Source organism: Acanthaster planci, linkage group LG07 (assembly GCF_054643075.1).
Source record: "Acanthaster planci isolate LZ-2023a linkage group LG07, COTS_SCS, whole genome shotgun sequence".
Lineage (NCBI taxonomy): Eukaryota > Metazoa > Echinodermata > Asteroidea > Valvatida > Acanthasteridae > Acanthaster > Acanthaster planci.
Window position 1 is genome coordinate 17,203,570 of NC_141783.1, and position 17,991 is coordinate 17,221,560.

General features: G+C 43.2%; 2 protein-coding genes and 1 non-coding gene across 5 annotated transcripts in view; all 3 read left to right on the forward strand.

The window, feature by feature from the left end:
• Positions 1-664: 664 nt before the first annotated feature.
• On the forward strand, positions 665-3,134 carry LOC147798669 (uncharacterized). The gene is made up of 2 exons (XM_087139267.1): positions 665-2,949; positions 3,116-3,134. The coding sequence occupies exons 1-2, from the start codon at positions 665-667 to the stop codon at positions 3,132-3,134; spliced, it is 2,304 nt and encodes a 767-aa protein (XP_086995393.1).
• Positions 3,135-5,870: 2,736 nt separating this feature from the next.
• The window catches only part of LOC147798670 (WD repeat-containing protein 90-like), a 33,655-nt gene continuing 21,534 nt past the window's right edge, over positions 5,871-17,991 (forward strand). Inside the window, exons 1-17 of one of the 3 annotated variants that reach the window (XM_087139538.1) lie at positions 5,871-6,096; positions 7,388-7,479; positions 8,486-8,813; positions 9,811-10,105; positions 10,770-10,893; positions 10,988-11,047; positions 11,485-11,643; positions 11,933-12,004; positions 12,120-12,188; positions 12,632-12,888; positions 14,359-14,416; positions 14,959-15,077; positions 15,393-15,551; positions 16,057-16,178; positions 16,518-16,634; positions 16,936-17,171; positions 17,697-17,836. In XM_087139538.1, the coding sequence (XP_086995664.1) occupies positions 7,477-7,479; positions 8,486-8,813; positions 9,811-10,105; positions 10,770-10,893; positions 10,988-11,047; positions 11,485-11,643; positions 11,933-12,004; positions 12,120-12,188; positions 12,632-12,888; positions 14,359-14,416; positions 14,959-15,077; positions 15,393-15,551; positions 16,057-16,178; positions 16,518-16,634; positions 16,936-17,171; positions 17,697-17,836 (2,318 nt within the window). In that variant the 5' untranslated portion in view covers positions 5,871-6,096; positions 7,388-7,476. Of the gene's footprint in view, positions 6,097-6,723; positions 7,074-7,387; positions 7,480-8,485; positions 8,814-9,810; positions 10,106-10,769; positions 10,894-10,987; positions 11,048-11,484; positions 11,644-11,932; positions 12,005-12,119; positions 12,189-12,631; positions 12,889-14,358; positions 14,417-14,958; positions 15,078-15,392; positions 15,552-16,056; positions 16,179-16,517; positions 16,635-16,935; positions 17,172-17,696; positions 17,837-17,991 lie in introns of those variants that run through there. The other 2 variants (XM_087139537.1, XM_087139539.1) reach the window with 2 other exon arrangements.
• LOC147798671 (U2 spliceosomal RNA) lies at positions 6,730-6,922 on the forward strand. Its single transcript, XR_015426075.1, has one exon. It is a non-coding gene; the product is annotated as a U2 spliceosomal RNA (small nuclear RNA).

A 17,991-nucleotide genomic window follows, 5' to 3' on the forward strand; every position in this document is an offset into this window, starting at 1 on the left:
GTTTGTTGAAGACGCGGCCCAGGAGGCCAATGATCCTGTATATAGTAATTTGCATGCAAGTACATATAAGCCACACAGACCAGAGATGAGATCTAGAGTAACCAGACCAGACAAAACTAGCTATGCATTGTCAACCATTAGCAAGATGAATGAACATGTACATGTAACATGTGTGATGTGTAAGGGTAACCATACACTGTTTGGTTGTTCTGAATTCAAGGGTAAAACCCCACAAGAGCGGTTTAACTTTGCCAAAGCTGAAAGATTGTGTTACAATTGTTTAAGGCCAGGTCATGTTTCAAGTGCATGTAGTTTGCATAGAGTTTGTTCTGTTGCAGGGTGCGGTAAAAGACACACAAAGTTCTTGCATCCATTAAAGCAGACACCGTCATCTGGTGTTGAAGATGATAGACCAGCTGGGCCGGAGGCAACAGCGCAAAGTAGCTTCACTGAGACGGATCATGGCACATCTTGCGTCACAGGGGTCGGGGTGTACAGAGTTGCCCTACCTATCATTGCAGTGAAGGTCAGTGCAGTAGATGGCGATTGTAGCGTTGACACTTATGCTCTTCTTGACAATGGTTCAACAAGCAGTTTCTGTACGGAGGAGCTTGCATGTCGACTGAGCATCAAAGGTAAAAGGCAATCCTTGACCCTAACGACAATGACAAAGGCAAAGGTCAAGACTGAAACAACCGTCGTCAGCTTGGTGGTGAACAGTTTTGACCAACAAGCGGCAGTTAAACTTGATAAGGTTTATACACGACACTCACTTCCGATTAATGACGACAACATTGCTGAGCCAGAAGACATCACGAAATGGCCACATCTGCGAGACATCAGCATCCCCCAGGTTGAGAAGGGCAAGGTACACCTCTTGATTGGTCAAGACTCGCCAGAGGCACTCCTTCCATTGGAAGTGAGAAGTGGTGAAACAAAGGCACCGTATGCTACCAGAACTCGACTTGGATGGTCCTTAAATGGGCCGTTGGGAATGTCCATGAGGCCTGCGGTAACGTCAAGCTATGTGGCAGTTGATGATGCTCTTGAGCAACAGCTGCAGAGATTCTGGAAATTGGATGCTGCTGAGTCACTGTATGACGACGACAGGGGCATGTCAGTCCAAGACAAGAGAGCAATTGCATTGTGGGAGAGCACCGTTTGCATGAAAGATGGCCATTATGAACTGCCAATACCGTTCAAGAACAACCCGCCAAGGCTTGCTGACAATCGAATGGTCGCAGAGCAACGCCTGACTTCATTGGGCAGACGTCTAGAGAGGGATCATGAGTTGAAGTCACGCTACATAGAAGGCATGAAAAACCTGGTTGATAATGGATATGCTGAGGCACTAGGAGATGATTGCGTGACAGATACGGCCATATGGTATCTACCACATCACCCGGTACTCGATTCAGGTAAACAAGGGAAGATGCGTATCGTCTTCGACTGTGCAGCTAAACACCATGGTCAGTCCTTGAACACGCAGACAATCAGTGGGCCAGACCTGACAAACAAGTTGTTAGGCGTACTCCTTCGCTTCCGACAAGAACAAGTGGCAGTTTTGGCAGACGTTCGTGCCATGTTCCACCAGGTCAGAGTGTCCCCGGAATGTCGAGACGTCTTGCGTTACCTTTGGTGGCCTGACGGTGATACTTCACGTGAACCGGCTGTGCACAGGATGACTGCACACCCTTTTGGCGGGACATGGAGTCCCAGTTGCTGTTCCTTTGCCTTACGACATACCGCCGAGGACAACCGTCACGAATTCCAACCAGACACAGTCAATTGCGTCATGCGCAATTTCTACGTAGATGACTGCCTAGTCTCACTTGCAACTGAAGTTGAGGCTATTCGAGTTTCTAGAGAACTACGAGAACTTCTGTCCAGAGGTGGTTTTCAGTTGACGAAGTGGTTGAGTAACAGCCCTCAAGTTCTTGAGTCAACCCCACAGGAAGATAGAGCCGTGGGTGTCAGGGGGCTAGACCTGAATCATGAAGCGCTACCTACAGAGAGGGCCTTGGGTATGCAGTGGGACGTCGAGACTGACTGCTTCGGGTATAAAGTGAGCCAAAGGGAAAAACCCTTGACAAGGAGGGGGTTACTAAGTATTGTTTCCTCCATCTATGACCCGCATGGATTTGCGAGTCCCTTCACGCTGTTAGCCAAGAAGATTGTCCAAGACTTAAGCAGGAAGAAGTTGGGTTGGGACGAAGAGCTACCGTCACAACACAGAGAGGATTGGCAACGTTGGAAGCAGGACTTGGGAAAGCTCGAACAGCTGCGGATAAACCGATGTATCAAGCCCTATGGGTACAAGGATGGCGTCAGTTATCAGTTGCACCACTTTTCCGACGCGTCTGAGGCAGCTTACGGAGCTGTAACTTACCTTCGTATGGTGAATTCTGCAGGCCTCAGCCATACCTGTCTGCTATTATCAAAGTCACGTCTGGCACCTTTGAAGAAGGTTACGATACCAAGGCTTGAGCTGACGGCTGCGACACTCTCTGTGAGGCTGGATGCAATGATCAAGAAGGAGTTTGACCTACCTTTGGAAGAATCAGTTTTCTGGACTGATAGCACAATAGTGCTTCGATACATCTATAATGAACAGAAGCGTTTCCACACCTTTGTGGCAAACAGAGTAGCCGTCATCCAGAACCAGTCAAGTTTTCATCAGTGGCGTCATGTGAAAAGCGGGTTAAACCCGGCAGATGTTATCACCAGAGGGCAAATGGTAGATGAGCTGCTGGCCAACCAGGAGTGGTTGATTGGTCCTGAATTCTTACGCCAAGAAGACAACATGTGGCCAAGTTTACCGATCTCGACAACTCTTGACGATAAAGATCCAGAAGTGAAGCTTGAGAAGGAGATAGTCACCATTTATGCCACCCAACATACAGACTCAGCTAACCCAACCGACAGATTGATGGCCAGACACTCCTCATGGTATGAGCTGAGAAGAAGTGTTGCATGGATCTTGCGAGTGACTGACAGTCTGCTAAGAAGAATCAGAAAGCAACCAGCAATACAAGACATGAAGACGCTGACAACGAACGACCTAGCCAGGGCAGAGGCTGCCATCGTAAGATACATTCAAGCCCAGTCCTTCCAGGAGGAGTTCAGCAGCTTGAAGAAGGGTGAAGATAAGGCTCAGAAGCTTAGGTCTGAAAAGAAGAAGAAAGGTCAACTGTACAAGTTGGATCCTATCTTGACAGACGACAGCATCATCAGAGTTGGGGGACGGTTTGCGGAATGCCCCGGGAGATACATCAAACCATCCACCCATATTGCCAAAAGACAACCATGTAGTCTCTCTTATCATGAAGCACTACCATCTGGAATCTGGTCACTCGGGAAGAGAGTATGTTCTGTCACTGATACGACAAAAATTCTGGGTCATCAAGGCTAGATCCATTTTGCGCAAGGTTTTGAGCAGTTGCTTTGAATGTAGGCGAAGGTCTGTAGTTCCAGTCCAGCAGAAGATGGCAGACCTACCATCTGACAGGGTTACCCCACACAGACCACCATTCTCATTTGTTGGAGTCGATTGTTTTGGACCGTTTCTAGTGAAACAGGGTAGGAACCAGATCAAACGGTACGGTTGCATATTCACGTGTCTTGCATCTCGAGCGGTGCACATAGAGGTTTTGCATACACTGGATACAGATTCCTTCATAAACGGCATGCAGAGATTTGTCTGTCGACGAGGACAACCGATAGAGCTGAGGTCCGATAATGGCTCTAACTTCATTGGAGCTGAGCGTGAGCTAAAGGAAGCTTGGAAAGGGTTGAGTCAAGAGAAGGTTGACAAGTTCCTTCTTAAGAAAGGAATCCAGTGGAAGTTCAACCCCCCGAGCGCTTCCCACATGGGGGGCGTCTGGGAAAGACAAATTAGGTCGACACGCAGGCTGTTGAGTTCACTGATGACAGAACAGGTAGTGAGCGATGAAACCTTGTCGACTGTAATGTGTCTAGTCGAAAGTATCATAAACAACAGGCCAATTACCACCGTCTCAGACGACATCAACGACTTGGAACCACTCACTCCAAATCACCTGCTACTTCTTCGTGGTGCGCCACATTCCCTTGGTGAATTCGACAAAAAGGATATGTACTCGCGGAGAAGATGGAAGTAAGCGCAGTACCTTGCTGATGTATTTTGGAGAAGATGGATCCGGGAATATCTCCCCTCACTGCAAAAAAGACAAAAATGGCTTGAACCCCAAAGGAGCATCATGGTTGGCGACTTGGTACTTATTGTTGACAATGACCTCCCTAGAAACAAATGGCTTCTTGGGCGTGTTCTTGAAACTTACCCAGGGAAGGATCAGCTTGTAAGAGTGGTCAAAGTAAAAACCAAGTCATCCATTCTGACTAGGCCAGTTCAGAAGTTGTGCCTCTTAGAGTCAGTAAATAAAGAGCAGTGAACCATCTGGTATTCATCAGGGATTTACAGCACGGATTTACAGCTTAAATCAAACCCTAACATTCTAGCATCAAGTTTCTTGTAAGGATATGTGTATTTGTCCATTGTAATTTGAATGGTGTTATTGTTGGGATTATGTAATCATTTTTTTTTTTTTTCGTGCTTAAAGGTATATAACATTCGGTTTGTTGAAATGGTCGCATTTTGCTTAATGATATAGTTATGTAGTAAATGCCTTATTAAGTATGTAATGGCATTTAAGGGGTCGGAATGTTAAGTCAGAAAGCTCCTTTATAGGTAAATTTATTGTTTGTTATATTTCAATGATAGAGGGCGCTGCTACAATTGCACTGTAATCTATAACTTCCCGGTCACGCTTTTCAGTCGCCATATTTCGTGTTTCGATACCACGTCATCCCAAAGTCGTAAGTGAAATATGCATAACTTGCCATTTGTAATTCCTTTATTTGGTTATTATAGACATTCTTTGGGTTGTGGGATATGTTTAAGGCATTTATTTTGGGAAAAAAAAAAACAACAACACATGCACAAGTAACATAATTGGGACAATTTACAATGTGTATTGGGGTCGATTACATGTCACTTTAGGTTTATTGCGTGCAGTGTAAAATGTATATGTGGATCCAGATTAATGTCATCGATCCTGTTAATTGCCAGATACTGTGTGATTAGTTATGATTGTTTAATTTCAATTATGAACAAAATTGTTGTTGATTTATACTTATAATTTCCAACTGTTTAAAGTCAATTTTTGCATATTTGTTTTGGACAGATTAAACCGTGCTCTTTGTGCTGGTTAATTCGCCTAATCACAACAAGTTTGTCAATGGGGTATATTTGTCACCCGTCACACCCGTCACATTGTGCTGCTAGTCTTTTTTCTAAAAACAAAACAAAAAGTTCGTTAGGCATAATGTTTGACCTAAAGGAAAAATAGAAAAAAGTTTCCTAAAGACCTTGAAAAGATTAATAACTACATTACAAAACATTAGAAATGGAGGAAGGGGAAATAAAAGGTGGAAAAAATCTTAAATCCTGTTAAAATAGGAAAAATATGCCTAAAGCACACGTGCCTTATCACAACTTAACCCTAACCCCCTAGGGACCATTGAAATCCTGCGTAACCTTGTTGGGTTCAGCAGCCTGTGTGAAGTAATTACTCTTCAAATGCTATTGAGCTAATAAACACAAGTTGTGCATGTAATTTACACATGCGGCATGGACTTGATTTGAAAAATCTATACAAATGCACAAGTTTATATGTTTATAGTGCATGTAATGCTTGAATAACTTACCACATTGCAGGTGTGTAATATAATTGCAATGAAAGTGTAGATATGTACTGCAACATTCACGTGCATGTGCCCGACTTCCCAGTTCTAAACCACTCAGTAATAAAGGCAGGGGCGCAGTCTGTTGAAAGTTTTCTGTGCACCCAGCTGAGTCAAGTTACTCCCACTGATACCTGTTCTGTTATAGGGTACTTCTAAGTCCCTCTGTTTTGAGGCTGGGTCCATCTAGCGGTAGTTTGGCAGCAAGACAGTTTTGCCAAGTGGGTACTTGTACCTGGAGTCAGTTATTTGAGTGCCCTGTGCATTGTACCAGTATGAATGTGCAGATTATACGTCAGATAATGGGGTTTTGAGGTGGGTTCGTTTTGTATCCTGAATGAGTTCATTAGGCTATCTGTGGGATCCCAATGGCAATATAGATTGGGCCGTACAATTAGCTGTATGATGTCACTCATGTACATTGTACATGTACTGTACATGTACATGTACATGTACTGTATGTCATAGTAAGCACGTGTACATGTACAACGTAATGCACACTGTACATGTACATGTACTATACATGTACTGCACTGTGCACGACAAAGACATACTGTACATGTACTGTACTATACCTGTACATGTGTGCATTATACTGCCAAGGACATTTGGGTTGACCTTTGTCCTATTTTTGTCAATGCACAAGCACTTTGTGCGCAAGCGGCGTGATGCACTGCTGGATATTCATGTATAATCTGGCAGGTTCCACCTCCTTCCTGAATATTCAGTTTTGCCCAATTTTATCCAAAATGGTTAATTAATGCATAACAAATTAATATTTTTAAGAAATGTAAATTGAAAGTTGTAGCATTTCTGTCACAGTTTTGACTGCAGTGAAAATGAAACATGCTTCTGATCTGTCTATTAACAATTTTTTTCTGACCAAGTTGACCATCATGATCAGGAATATTACAGGGATATGAATACCTCAGGAAAGTAAAGCTCCGTATCGCTTCTCGGCCTTTTGGCTAAGATCATGTGTAGTATCTGTTCTTTTCAGCTTAATATCTGAAACGCTGCTCATCGAGCAGCCAGTATATTAAACTGATTTTTGGATCTGGGCCATGGAATAGGGGCTTGCCTCGTCCTGGCCACGGGTTGGCCCGGTATTGCACTACATCCGGGATTTGGCCCACTCCCCTTCATGGGGAAATTTTGAAAGCAAAGATAGATATTCAACTGTTTGACATAGTCCGAAGTGTTTTTCGTGTGCCTGATTCCTGCTGTTGTATGTATCAGTGAATTGTGTGACGTAATATTGATCCTAATGGCTACTCTGTCTTTGGTGTAAGGTAAAAATATCTTTGTAAAAGTTGCCTCACCACTTTTATTGGAAGAGGAAGCTACATGTATTAAAACAAATAACAAAGACTCTTGTCTTGGTTAATTTCTAGGGAAGAGTTGCCAGGTGTTCAAAACTTACGGGTAGTGTTGTACACAAATGTAGTGGTTTATGTGCATGCTTGGAAAACACTGCAAATGGAAGGGGTTTGTGTGCTGAAGTACATGTAGGTTTGATGTTGACCCTGTGTTTTCCCCAAGATCTCAACAATGCTCTTACTGATCATGTGAATGATCAGTGCTATATTTCTTGTTTCATGAACAGTCTGGCAGCATCCTTATGTCAACATCTTCAAGCATTTGAGTGTCTCAGAATGGAAGAAATCCACCAAAGAAGGAGAGGTTGTCGCCGTCATGGCAAGTTATCATTTCTATTTTACTGGTGTATAACTGTTTCACATTAGCAAATCCTGTATTGCCTTGTTTCAGACTTATCCATGACACCTGGAAGGACAAAACCCTTCAACATGAAATATATAATGTCACCCCCTGATGTAGTTTTCCACAATCCTTCAGAATCCTTCATTATGCACTGAAAGAGATGGCTCAAATTAAATTTTCACCCATTATCACTTATTGTATTCACTGCAGATAAACCAATGCATTTCCAGTTCTGAATCCCAGTTCCCAAGCTGTGCATAATTTGCTTTTTTGGCCCGGGAGTTTTCCCCTTGATCAACATACAAGGAAAAAATGGACACGCTTACTTGGGTTTGACTTGAACCCATGACCTCCTGCTTACTAACGTGTGCTAGGTGCCTTAGGGCTGAGTCAATTTGAATAATTCAATATCTGAATATTCGGTCACACTGACCAGCAGATTGTTGATGAACAAACCATATACAAAATCAGTTGCAGTAACACACACAATTGCACATTGTGATCAATATGATAGCTTCTCACATATAGGAGTATCTCCAGCCTCGATTTAGCACGATTTAAGAGATGAACAATACTTCATGCCCTTTTGAAAATTTCTATTCCTTTTAAATTGTTCAATGAATAATTTACTTTCTAAACTGTTATAAGATTTCTGACACTTTTCATTTGAATCTGCTCGAAACAAGCCTCCATAACGCAATTTTTCTCACTTAAAACAAAAGAAAATTTCCCCTTTCTTTTCATGAATTTTCCCTTCGAATATTCAAATTAAAAAAAGTAATATCCAGATATTTGACAATTGATTGAATATTCGGTCATTCAGCACAGCCCTAAGATGCCTTACCACTGGACCAGTCAATGGAGGAACTGCTGGTACTGCACCAAACTTTTTCTCAAGACATCTTATGCCTCTCACTTTCATATTTTATAAATACATAGAGTTTCATCAGTTTTGCCTGTGCCGCGCTTGTTCCACTCGTAGGACAAAACTCTCAAGGCCACTGTCTTCCGCATCACGGGTGCCATCCCCGCCGGCAACTACATCCAGCTGCCCCAGACCCCCAGCCAGTCCCTGGGGCTGACCGGCCGCTACCTCTACCTCCTCTTCAAGGCTGTCCCCACCAAGTACTTTGTGGTGCACCTAGACGTAGCCACCGAGGAGGGCCTGGTGGTCCGTATCTCCTTCTCCAACCTCTTCCGGGAGTTCAAGTCCACCTCCACCTGGTTGCAGTTCCCGTTTGTCTGTCAACCCTGGAAGGGCTCAGTGGAGGGGATCACTCGGAAGACTGCTAGGCAAGGTGAACTAAGAGGTTTGCAGTTAAATGTAGGCATACAAGTTTTCCTCGGATCAGCTGCCAGATTTCCTCGTTTTTCACCTCACATTGAAAAAAATTGAATACTGAAAAACGCGGTGCAAAGTCTTGTAGAGATTAGAATTTCCTCGTTTTTTTTGTCGGAGCCCAAGTTGCATGCCTGAAAATGACTTTATTTAATAAGTGCCACGCTGACAATATCCTGGGTCGTAGTTCACTTTTTCACCCTTCCAGATTCTGCGCCCAGGATATACATGTATAATCAAAAGTTGTTGGATCTGGGCCCCAGCTGTGTTAACAATTGGCCATCCTTACCATCCATTGCCATCGGTATAATGCAAATGTAATCCAAGACTATTAGCATACAGGGGTCATATACAAACATCTCCTTGGCATGGAAATGTTTACCACGCAAATTCAGGGTTACCAGCCAGAATAACATTCACTGTATACATGTACATCTTGCAACTGGTTCTCTGCTGATTCTTGCTCATAGCACATACATATGCTGAGAATTATTATCTGCCTAACAGCTCAATTAGCCTGTTCCTTACCCCTAACTCCCCAGGGTGATTTACAAGCAACCTTCCACATCATGAAACTCAACACCACGTGTAGTAAACCTTACACATAAACAGTTGGACAGTTTATTTCTGGTATGCCTAATCCCACATCAAACACAGCCAGAATATTAATGCTCATTCTAACAAATTCTAACAAACCCTGGTGTTGGAGTTTGGCTGGTTTGAGATCATTGGGGTTTTAATGTCTAGTATATTGCTTCTAAACTAAATGGTACCCTCAACTCGGGTCTCTGTCCCATAGCCTTCCTCAGCTGCCTGACTCACCAACTTTCTTTTTTGCCAGATATCAAAGGCTTTCCTCCTTGACATTCTGCAGCATCTTTTCCAAATCAGCAGGTCATCCTACGACCAGTCTCTGTCTCAAAACATAACCCCTCTTCCTCACTCAGAGAAATGTTTTTCTTTCCCAGATATTCAAGGTCCTGCTCCCGCCAGCACCAGATGGACGGTCCTTCTCCTGGACTTCCAGTACATCCTGTCCATGTACCTCAACCGCAAGTACTCCCACCTCAAGTCGGTCCGCCTCTGTGCCAACCTCCTGGTCAAGAACCTCTTCACCAGCGACACCCAATACGAGGCGGGGCTCAGCCTGCGCCAGGCCAGGGAGGCGGGCATGATTGCCAAGGGCGTGGCCCCATTGCCCAGGGAGATGGCCTTCCCGGTGCCAAAGGGTAGCCAGTGGCACGATCTCTATGATTATATCAGGTGGGTTAAAATGACGAGCGGGAAGAGGAGTTTCAAAATGTAAAGTAAAAGGAGTTTGTTATTTTGCGTCAAATATTCTCACAGGACAAAGTTGTTAGTTTATTAGTTTTTGAAATGCAATAAGAATGCAAACACATTTTGGAAAATCCAATGCATTTTGTCATTGTTGATTCCTAAAATGCTCTTAACTTTGGATACGATCTTTACTTGAAAAATGTGCATAGATGGAAATCTGTGGAACTTCAGGGAGACCTCTGAGATGGGGCAAGGTGCCCCAGTTTGGATAGTACCCTGGACCTATTCCAGTGGTTGCAGATCCAAATTCTGATTCTCCGTGTTATTAATAGCCTTAACAGCCCCAAATCCTCATTTTTCAATATTATTTTACATAAACCCTTGGGGGTTAGAGTTAAGCGAAGAAAAAAGAGTAGACTGAATAGAAACCAAGCTTAGAAGAAAGAGGTAGTTGTTTTATGATGTATAGCATTAACGTCTACTATAGATTTGAACTTCTTCAAAGTTTGTCATTAGAACCTCTTTGTATTATGGTGTAAGACTTTGTTACAATTATCCACGAAAACGTTCAATTTGAAACTTGCAAACTAACAAGTGCTGCCCAATATTTTCAACAATCCAAATAAGCCTCACATCTCTGTGTCCCTAGATTTCCAGCAGCAGCTAGCCGGGTTCCTTTTGACTCAATCCAGATGCACAGTCCCACACCAATGAAAGGAGGCCAGGAGCCAGGCAAGATGAGCCCAGAGCGGGTGGCTCCCAAAACTATCCATGTAAGTGTCCAATTCCCAGCGATCCACCCGTCAAAAGTATGGTCATGATTTAAGAAACCAAAGAAAGTGATCTGCACTCTTTTTTGTCTTGTAGGCTGCTAAAGACGTGAACTCCAAGTTTTCGGATATCAACAAGTTGACGAATCCGAAGAGGGTAAGCTCAGGTTTTTTACCCTTTTTTTGGGGGGGGGAAGTTTTTACTGCATTTAGTCTAACATACAGATGAGCTTTCATGATGATGTAGGCTGTAGCCTGTTTGGGTCAACTAACAGAGACAGGTGGCCTTTTCTTTTTGTAAAATATGAAAAGAATGTTCACCTGTCACTCAGGTCTTAATGCAATTTCTAAGCAAGGGCAATGACCTGTCACTCAGGTCTCAGGTCTAAGCAAGGGCAATGAATTTAGTAAGACTCGTCTCCAGTAATTCCCAGCTTTCCATGTTTTTTAATCAGAATAACTGCGGTTTTCTCATTTCTTAATTGCCATGATCCAGCAACATCTAGGATATTTTCTACACAGAAGTTGTTAGTGTTTTTTCTGCAGTTGAAGGAATAAGGAGATATCCCAATTTTTCTCTCTAAACACCAACAGCATGGTAAGAAGCGGGCAAAGCTGCCTACCAAGGAGCTACCCCCGGTTGGCTTGGATCATGATGTGTCAGTCCTGCAGGGAGCCTTGGGGGAGGTCCATGTCTTTGCCCATGATGACGATGATGTCACTGTCCATCGTCATGACAGCCGGTCAGGAATGGTAAGCAGTGGAAGGAAACCCTGACGTCACTGTCATACATCATGAAGGTTACAGTCTGGGAGTCGTGGGTGTCTGAGAAGGGGCTGTTCGTAGTTCTTAGAATTGCTACTGTAGTGTAAAGGGTCATTTTTGAAGCATAAAATCCCTTGGTGCTACATGTACCTACAAATACCTACAATAATAAGGAATCAACTTTTTTGAAAAACAGATTTTTAATTAATTTCTACAAGTTGAGGGAAATTACTTCATTGTAAGATCATATTGCATTGATTGTGTGTAATCATTCCAGACAGTGTCAACTAAAGTCGGTACTGGAAGGACCTCTGCAGCATTGCCTTCCAGCCAGGAACCAAAATATAAGGTGAGACGGGCACCGAATATCAGCAGTATCGAACAACCAGGTACATGCCAGCAATAGAACGATACACTGGTAGGGTTCAAGAGTTACCTCGTTTGGCTTTGCTGTTTCTCTCCAGAGTTTGCAGCCGGATCCCATCCTGTGCCTGCGTAAGATTGTCGGCTTTGGAGGATGCACGACAAAGGAGGTCAGACTGCTTGTTTTTCTTCCACCTTGCTTGGTGTATTCCGCTCTCGCGGCCATGCTCCCAAGACGCAGATCTATTGGTACTCTGAATGCGGTAGAATTGACTCTCAGCAGAGGGCTAGATTTTGGATGCTAGAAACGCCTCACTCCCAGACATGGAGTTATTTATTTCCGAGTTCAATAATGTTTATTGCCAGCTGACCCAAGCAAAGAGAAATAAAAGAGGGCACATCAAAATTGAATATGTGTAGTTGCAATGAAGACTAATCATAAATTGTAGGCGTTACTGTCATGGATAGGTTTTCAGTTTTTGTAAAACCTGTAATTCTGTAATCATTATTTACTATGTAAGACGTAGTTAACAAAACAAGAATTTGGAAAAAATAATCGGTGAAGATTGAAATGACTCAGTCCTTATATTGATATTTTTTTGTGTTTTACTAGGCCTTATGGACAACCAACGGCACCCATATTGTCTACCCCTGCCACGCAGTCATCGTCTCCATGGACGTCAAGTCTGGCCACCAGCGCTTCTTCATCGGACACACCGACAAGGTGTCCAGCCTGACCTTTGACCGGAGCACGACCCTGCTGGCCTCGGCCCAGACCGGCCAGCAGTCGGTGGTCCGAGTCTGGAGGTACCAGAAGGGGGAGTGTCTGGCCATGTTCAGGACACACGTGCAGTCTGTCTACTGTCTGAGGTGAGAACGAATGTACTTTCCAATCATTTCAAGTTGATCCAATCACATGCAATGCTGGACTGGCTTCATACAGCAGGGGTGTATTTTGCCAGTCAGAACCAAGCATTACGCAAGAATTTTTTTTGGTGCTCAGATTTTTTTTATAGAAAAATTTTAGAGGACGGACAAAAAACAGCAAAAAGTGTTTCCTATGGTCTCAAGAAAAAACAAACAAGGGTCGTCAAGTCGGAGGGTGGAATACAAAAAAGTCTTTTCCCAAAAAAAAAAGGTATTAATAAATCCTTATTCCACGAGTGATGGCTGCCGAAGACCTAAGCTCACAAATATGAATAGCAGAGAAGAAAAACCTTTTTTTTACAGGGGATCCAAGACTTCTCAAAATATAAAAGAAAAAAGTATTTTTTTTCCCGGTAGGTCGACGAATCCGAGCACCAACTTAAAAAAACCTCTCGCCTTTGTTTGGTTGATTCTCTCTGGTTGATTGCTTTCAGGATTTTAGCGCTTCATCATCGCCGGTAATTCATTCCCAATTAAAAACAGCACCACAAAAAATCTCTGAGGAGTCACAAGCCAACCAGTTTTGGGTTATGAGAAATTTGCCCAAGTACAAGAAATATTTGCACACCAGAATAGGCTTAACGGCCGGAATCAATATCCTATAATGTGCCCTACTTTTTTATTTATTTCTTTATGCATTGGGCAAAGAGCAAACAGAATGCATTATATATTATTGTGTAGTTTTGGATTTCATTGTGCAAGTGGTACCCTGGTAGTAGGTATTGTTTGAAAGCAGTCCGCCTTGAGTAGAAGCACCCCCTCATTGGTTGAAAAGAGCCATGTTGGTTGGAAGTCTTCATTTTGTTGGTAGCAAGGCGACTGTAACGCTTGCATTTCTTAGTCATTTGTGAACCAGCAAAGTTCAGTTCTAACCAAAGGAAGATCCGTTGCTAAGAAAATTGCGCCATCTCTTGGTCCCGCTTCAGGAATGAGTGATACAATACCGCTGCACGCTAATCTGGTTCGCATTTGGAAAGACGCCAACAGTGCACTGGCCAGTTTTGGGAACAAAAGAGAGTTACATAACACTGTACAATCTGGGCTCTCTTTACAAGGGGGCAGGCCTGGCTGAAATACTCGGGTATCAGTAGATGCTGTCTGTCAGATTAGAGTAGCCACTAGACAGTCATTCGTGTGGGTGTAAATGTCCAGTAAATGAGGTTATAAATTTTTGAAGAATTTTGAAAATGGAAAATCCTGAAAATTTCCCAGGCATACGCCATGCAATTTCAAAGTAAACGCGGCAGCATATGGTCAATATTTCTTCTTTAATATCTCAAGTTCTGGAGGCTCTGTCAAAAATAGTTCCATTGACTGTTTCAGATAATTTCATTTGTTTGAAAGAGTATAACCTTTAAAAATGCTGTCTTGAACATAAACACTAATTCTGATTTTTTCAAATCATTTGCCCAGTTTCTCCCAGAAGGGATCCGTGCTCTGTGGTGTGGGAAAAGACGGCCATGGAAAGAATGTAAGTTCAACTAGAAATGGTCACAAAGCAAAAAACTCTCTTTTACCATTCTTGTGTCCTTTCTAAGTTTTTTCCTCTGGGCATTCATGACAGAATTCTTCTGTGGATGCCCACTTTGTTAGCTCAGAACTATAAAGATCAATTTCTAGCGATGGATCTCAAGAACTGTATGCAGTTTCATCGGTAGCAAGTCCAAAAACATTAGGGGTGTCTTCAATATCTGAATGCTTCCGTTCGGAACATTCTTTCTCAGAGCAGAACCGCTGTCTGCTGTTCTACTGAACCGCTGTTCCACACATCTTCTCTCCCTACCTGGTTGCATGGGTTTCTTTCATTCATAGGTCTATTCAAGAAGTAATTTGCCTTTCTGTTTTTACTCCTCGACTGAAATAAACTGTACTTGAGTGCTGAGGTGTATACACAGACCAGTGATGTTATAATTAAACTCTGGGGAGTTTCTAAGACTAGTTGCAGCATTGGGTGGGAAGATGTTCTCCCATTTCTTGTAGTATGCCATCGATGTGGCCTTTTCTCCCCTTCAGATGGTGGTTGCTTGGGACACTTCGAGGGTCGGCAAGGGAGGTGACATCTCCATTCTAGCCAAGGCGCACACTGACGTCGACATTGTTCAAATGAAAGTGGCACCGTTTGATGAAACAAAGTCAGTTGCCACAGACTTATTCATATCTTAAGTGTGTTCCTCCACACAAATGTAACCTCTTCAAATGAGATTGCATGTCTTGAAAATGGAGTGAAGCTGTTTTTTTGGTTTTGTTTTGCTTTTTTCATTTCTGTAATGACCTGTTGCTTTTACTCAATTTCATTTGGATATAAAACCAAACATGTCGCTAACATCTGTTTATTTATTTAGATTTAATCGATAAAAAGGAAAGTTGTATTGATTGTGGTTTCTTCTTGTGATGAAGAGAAGAGTTCAAGGAATCGATCTCATTTTTGTACTTGGTCCCCTCCACAGAATGGTGTCATGTGGGGGAGACAACGTCCGTGTCTGGCGAGTGAGAAATAACTCCTTGCGATCAGCTCCTGTCAACCTAGGTGACTTCCACGTGGCTGAGTTCACTGATATCTGCTTTGAAGCCAGCCAGCCGGGCTTGGAGCCTGCTGACAAGTTTGTGTAAGTTACAAAGTGTGAGATTTGGACTCGATGTCAGCTGCAATTGTTGTGATTTTTCGGGGGTGTCTTTTTTTTCACTCTGTTTAGTTTGGCGTTGCGTTAACCACCCATCCAACATAAAGTAGAGTCTTAGGTAATGTTACTTACATTAGAGTTGCCGAATTTAAAGCATGCTTCCTTTGTGGTTGGGTATCCATCTCGAGCAGGAGCACCCCCTCATCTGTTGAAAAGAGCGTTGGGTCTGGAGTGTTCATTTTGTTGGTGGCGATGCGACCATGAAGCATGCATTCCTTAGTCATTCGTGAACCAGTGAAGTTAAGTTCTGACCAAAGGAGCCTTCGTTGCTAAGAAAATAGCGCCCTCTCTTGGCTAATATGCTTGGAACACAACTTCTTGTCACTGGGCACAACTTACATCCAAAATATGGCTTTCCACAAGGAACAGGAAATTTCAAGTTTTTGCCACTTGTACCAATTTTTTCCTGTCTTCTGTCTTTCTGTTATAGATATGCCTGTACACGTTCTGGCCACATCTTTGAGATTGACTATAACCGTGTGTCTGTGGTACACATCCGACGATTGCTGCCAACTGGAAAGGAAGTCAGAGAGAAGCAGACAGTGCAATCAGGTTGGCACTTCACATCCGTAAATGGCATTAAAACTTATTTCATTCACCTCCACTCCTAATAGAAGGGTTCCCGTGGCCTGGAAAAGTCATGGAAATTTGTTTTCATTTTTTCAGACCTTAAAAAGCCATGAAATTTTGTAAAAATGACATTAGTCATGGAAAAGTCATAGAATGTTGTAAAATAACTGAAGTCATGGAAAAGTCATGGAATGTTGTAAAAATAACTAAAGTCATGGAAAAGTCATGGAATTTTTCAAACAGTGTGTGGTTTCTATTATCAGAAATAAGTGCACTTCTTATTTCGTGTTGTTATTATATTGCTTTTGTTAACCCATATAGGCGCTGGTATTGCCATCAATGCCATGTGCGTCAATGAATCCTTCTGCGTGACTGGCTCAGATGACGGATTCCTTCGCCTTTGGCCGCTGGATTTCAAGAATGTCTTTTTAGAAGCCGGTAAGAGCTGTCACCTTACAGTCATCCATGTTCTGTCAGAATAAATAAAAACGTGAGAAAAGCTGTAGCAAGTTGCTTACTGGCTAAAGTTACATGAAGTCTTCAAAGCGCTTTAATTGATAGTTAGGGTCTGTTTGGCTTTTGGGTGGAAGTTTTTGAAGGGAACTCTTTCTTAAGTTTTAAGGCAAAGTCAATTTAGGTAGTCGTACTGTATTCATGGCCTCCACTGCTAGTTTGAAGTTTCTGTGAAGCATGAAGTAGAATTTATGTAAGGGTTTAAACTTGGGGATCTTTTGTGCAGAGCATGAGGGCCCCGTGACGGCCGTGGGTATCACGGCAGACGGCCTGCGCATCCTGGCCGGCACGGCGACAGGCAACCTGGGCATGCTGGACATCGCCACCAGGAACTACACCACACTGATGCGGTCCCACACCGGCACCGTCCTCTCAGCAACCCTTGACCCAGCCAGGCGACAGCTGGCCACGGTGTCCGCCGACCACACCATCCGGATATGGAATATGGATACCTTGCAGCAGGTGAGTATTGGTTGCTGACACAGAGAGGCTGCATCTAAATTTCTTGGCTACAACTGACGATTACACATACCCCAATAGAAACACTGATTACCAGCTGTAGCCACTTCTCACTGATATGTGTTAATCCTAGCCATAGCCAGTAGATTCGGACGTGGCATTATCTGTGGCAAGGGCACTGAAGCAGATTTCCTCGATGGAGCTGTCTTGAAACCTGTTTCCAGTTAATGATCATTTTAGTTAGAGATGTTCGTTGCACTGAGAGCCTCTTGTGCACAGAGCTTGATTTTGATGCAGTGAGACGATTGCCATTATAATAAAACTCACGAAGCTGTTTATTCAGTTTCTGTTGGAGCTGCACATCTACATGAACTATCTTTTTTCTCCATTAAATTTCGCATTTTGAAACCCCCGCTTTCTTGCCAACCTCGCCATTTTCATCTTTCAAGAAAGAAAAATTTAGAGCATTTGTTATTTCTGTGATGAGTGGCCCTTAACCTTTGCTTCGTTGATTTTTGACCCCTTCAGACCTACGACTTCAGCTCCCCCCAGGAATGCCCCTGTGTGGTCACCTTTCACCCCTCCCTCCAGTGCTTTGCTTGTGGCTTTGACAACGGCTGTGTCCGTGTCTTCAGCATCGCCAACACCAGCCTGGTGGCCGAGATGCGGTAGGCAGAGGGGATGCTTGAAATTTGAAAGATATTTTAAAATTGCACTTTCCTCTGATGCTAATGAGCCCTGAACTGGACCGAGAGAGAGCAAAGATTTCCTTGCAACGGAGGCTCCTTGGTTGGAACTGCACTTCGCTGGTTCACAAACGATT

Bases quoted from the DNA above. Each gene is read 5' to 3' on its own strand.
- LOC147798669 (XM_087139267.1), top strand. From the start codon at position 665: ATGACAAAGGCAAAGGTCAAGACTGAAACAACCGTCGTCAGCTTGGTG.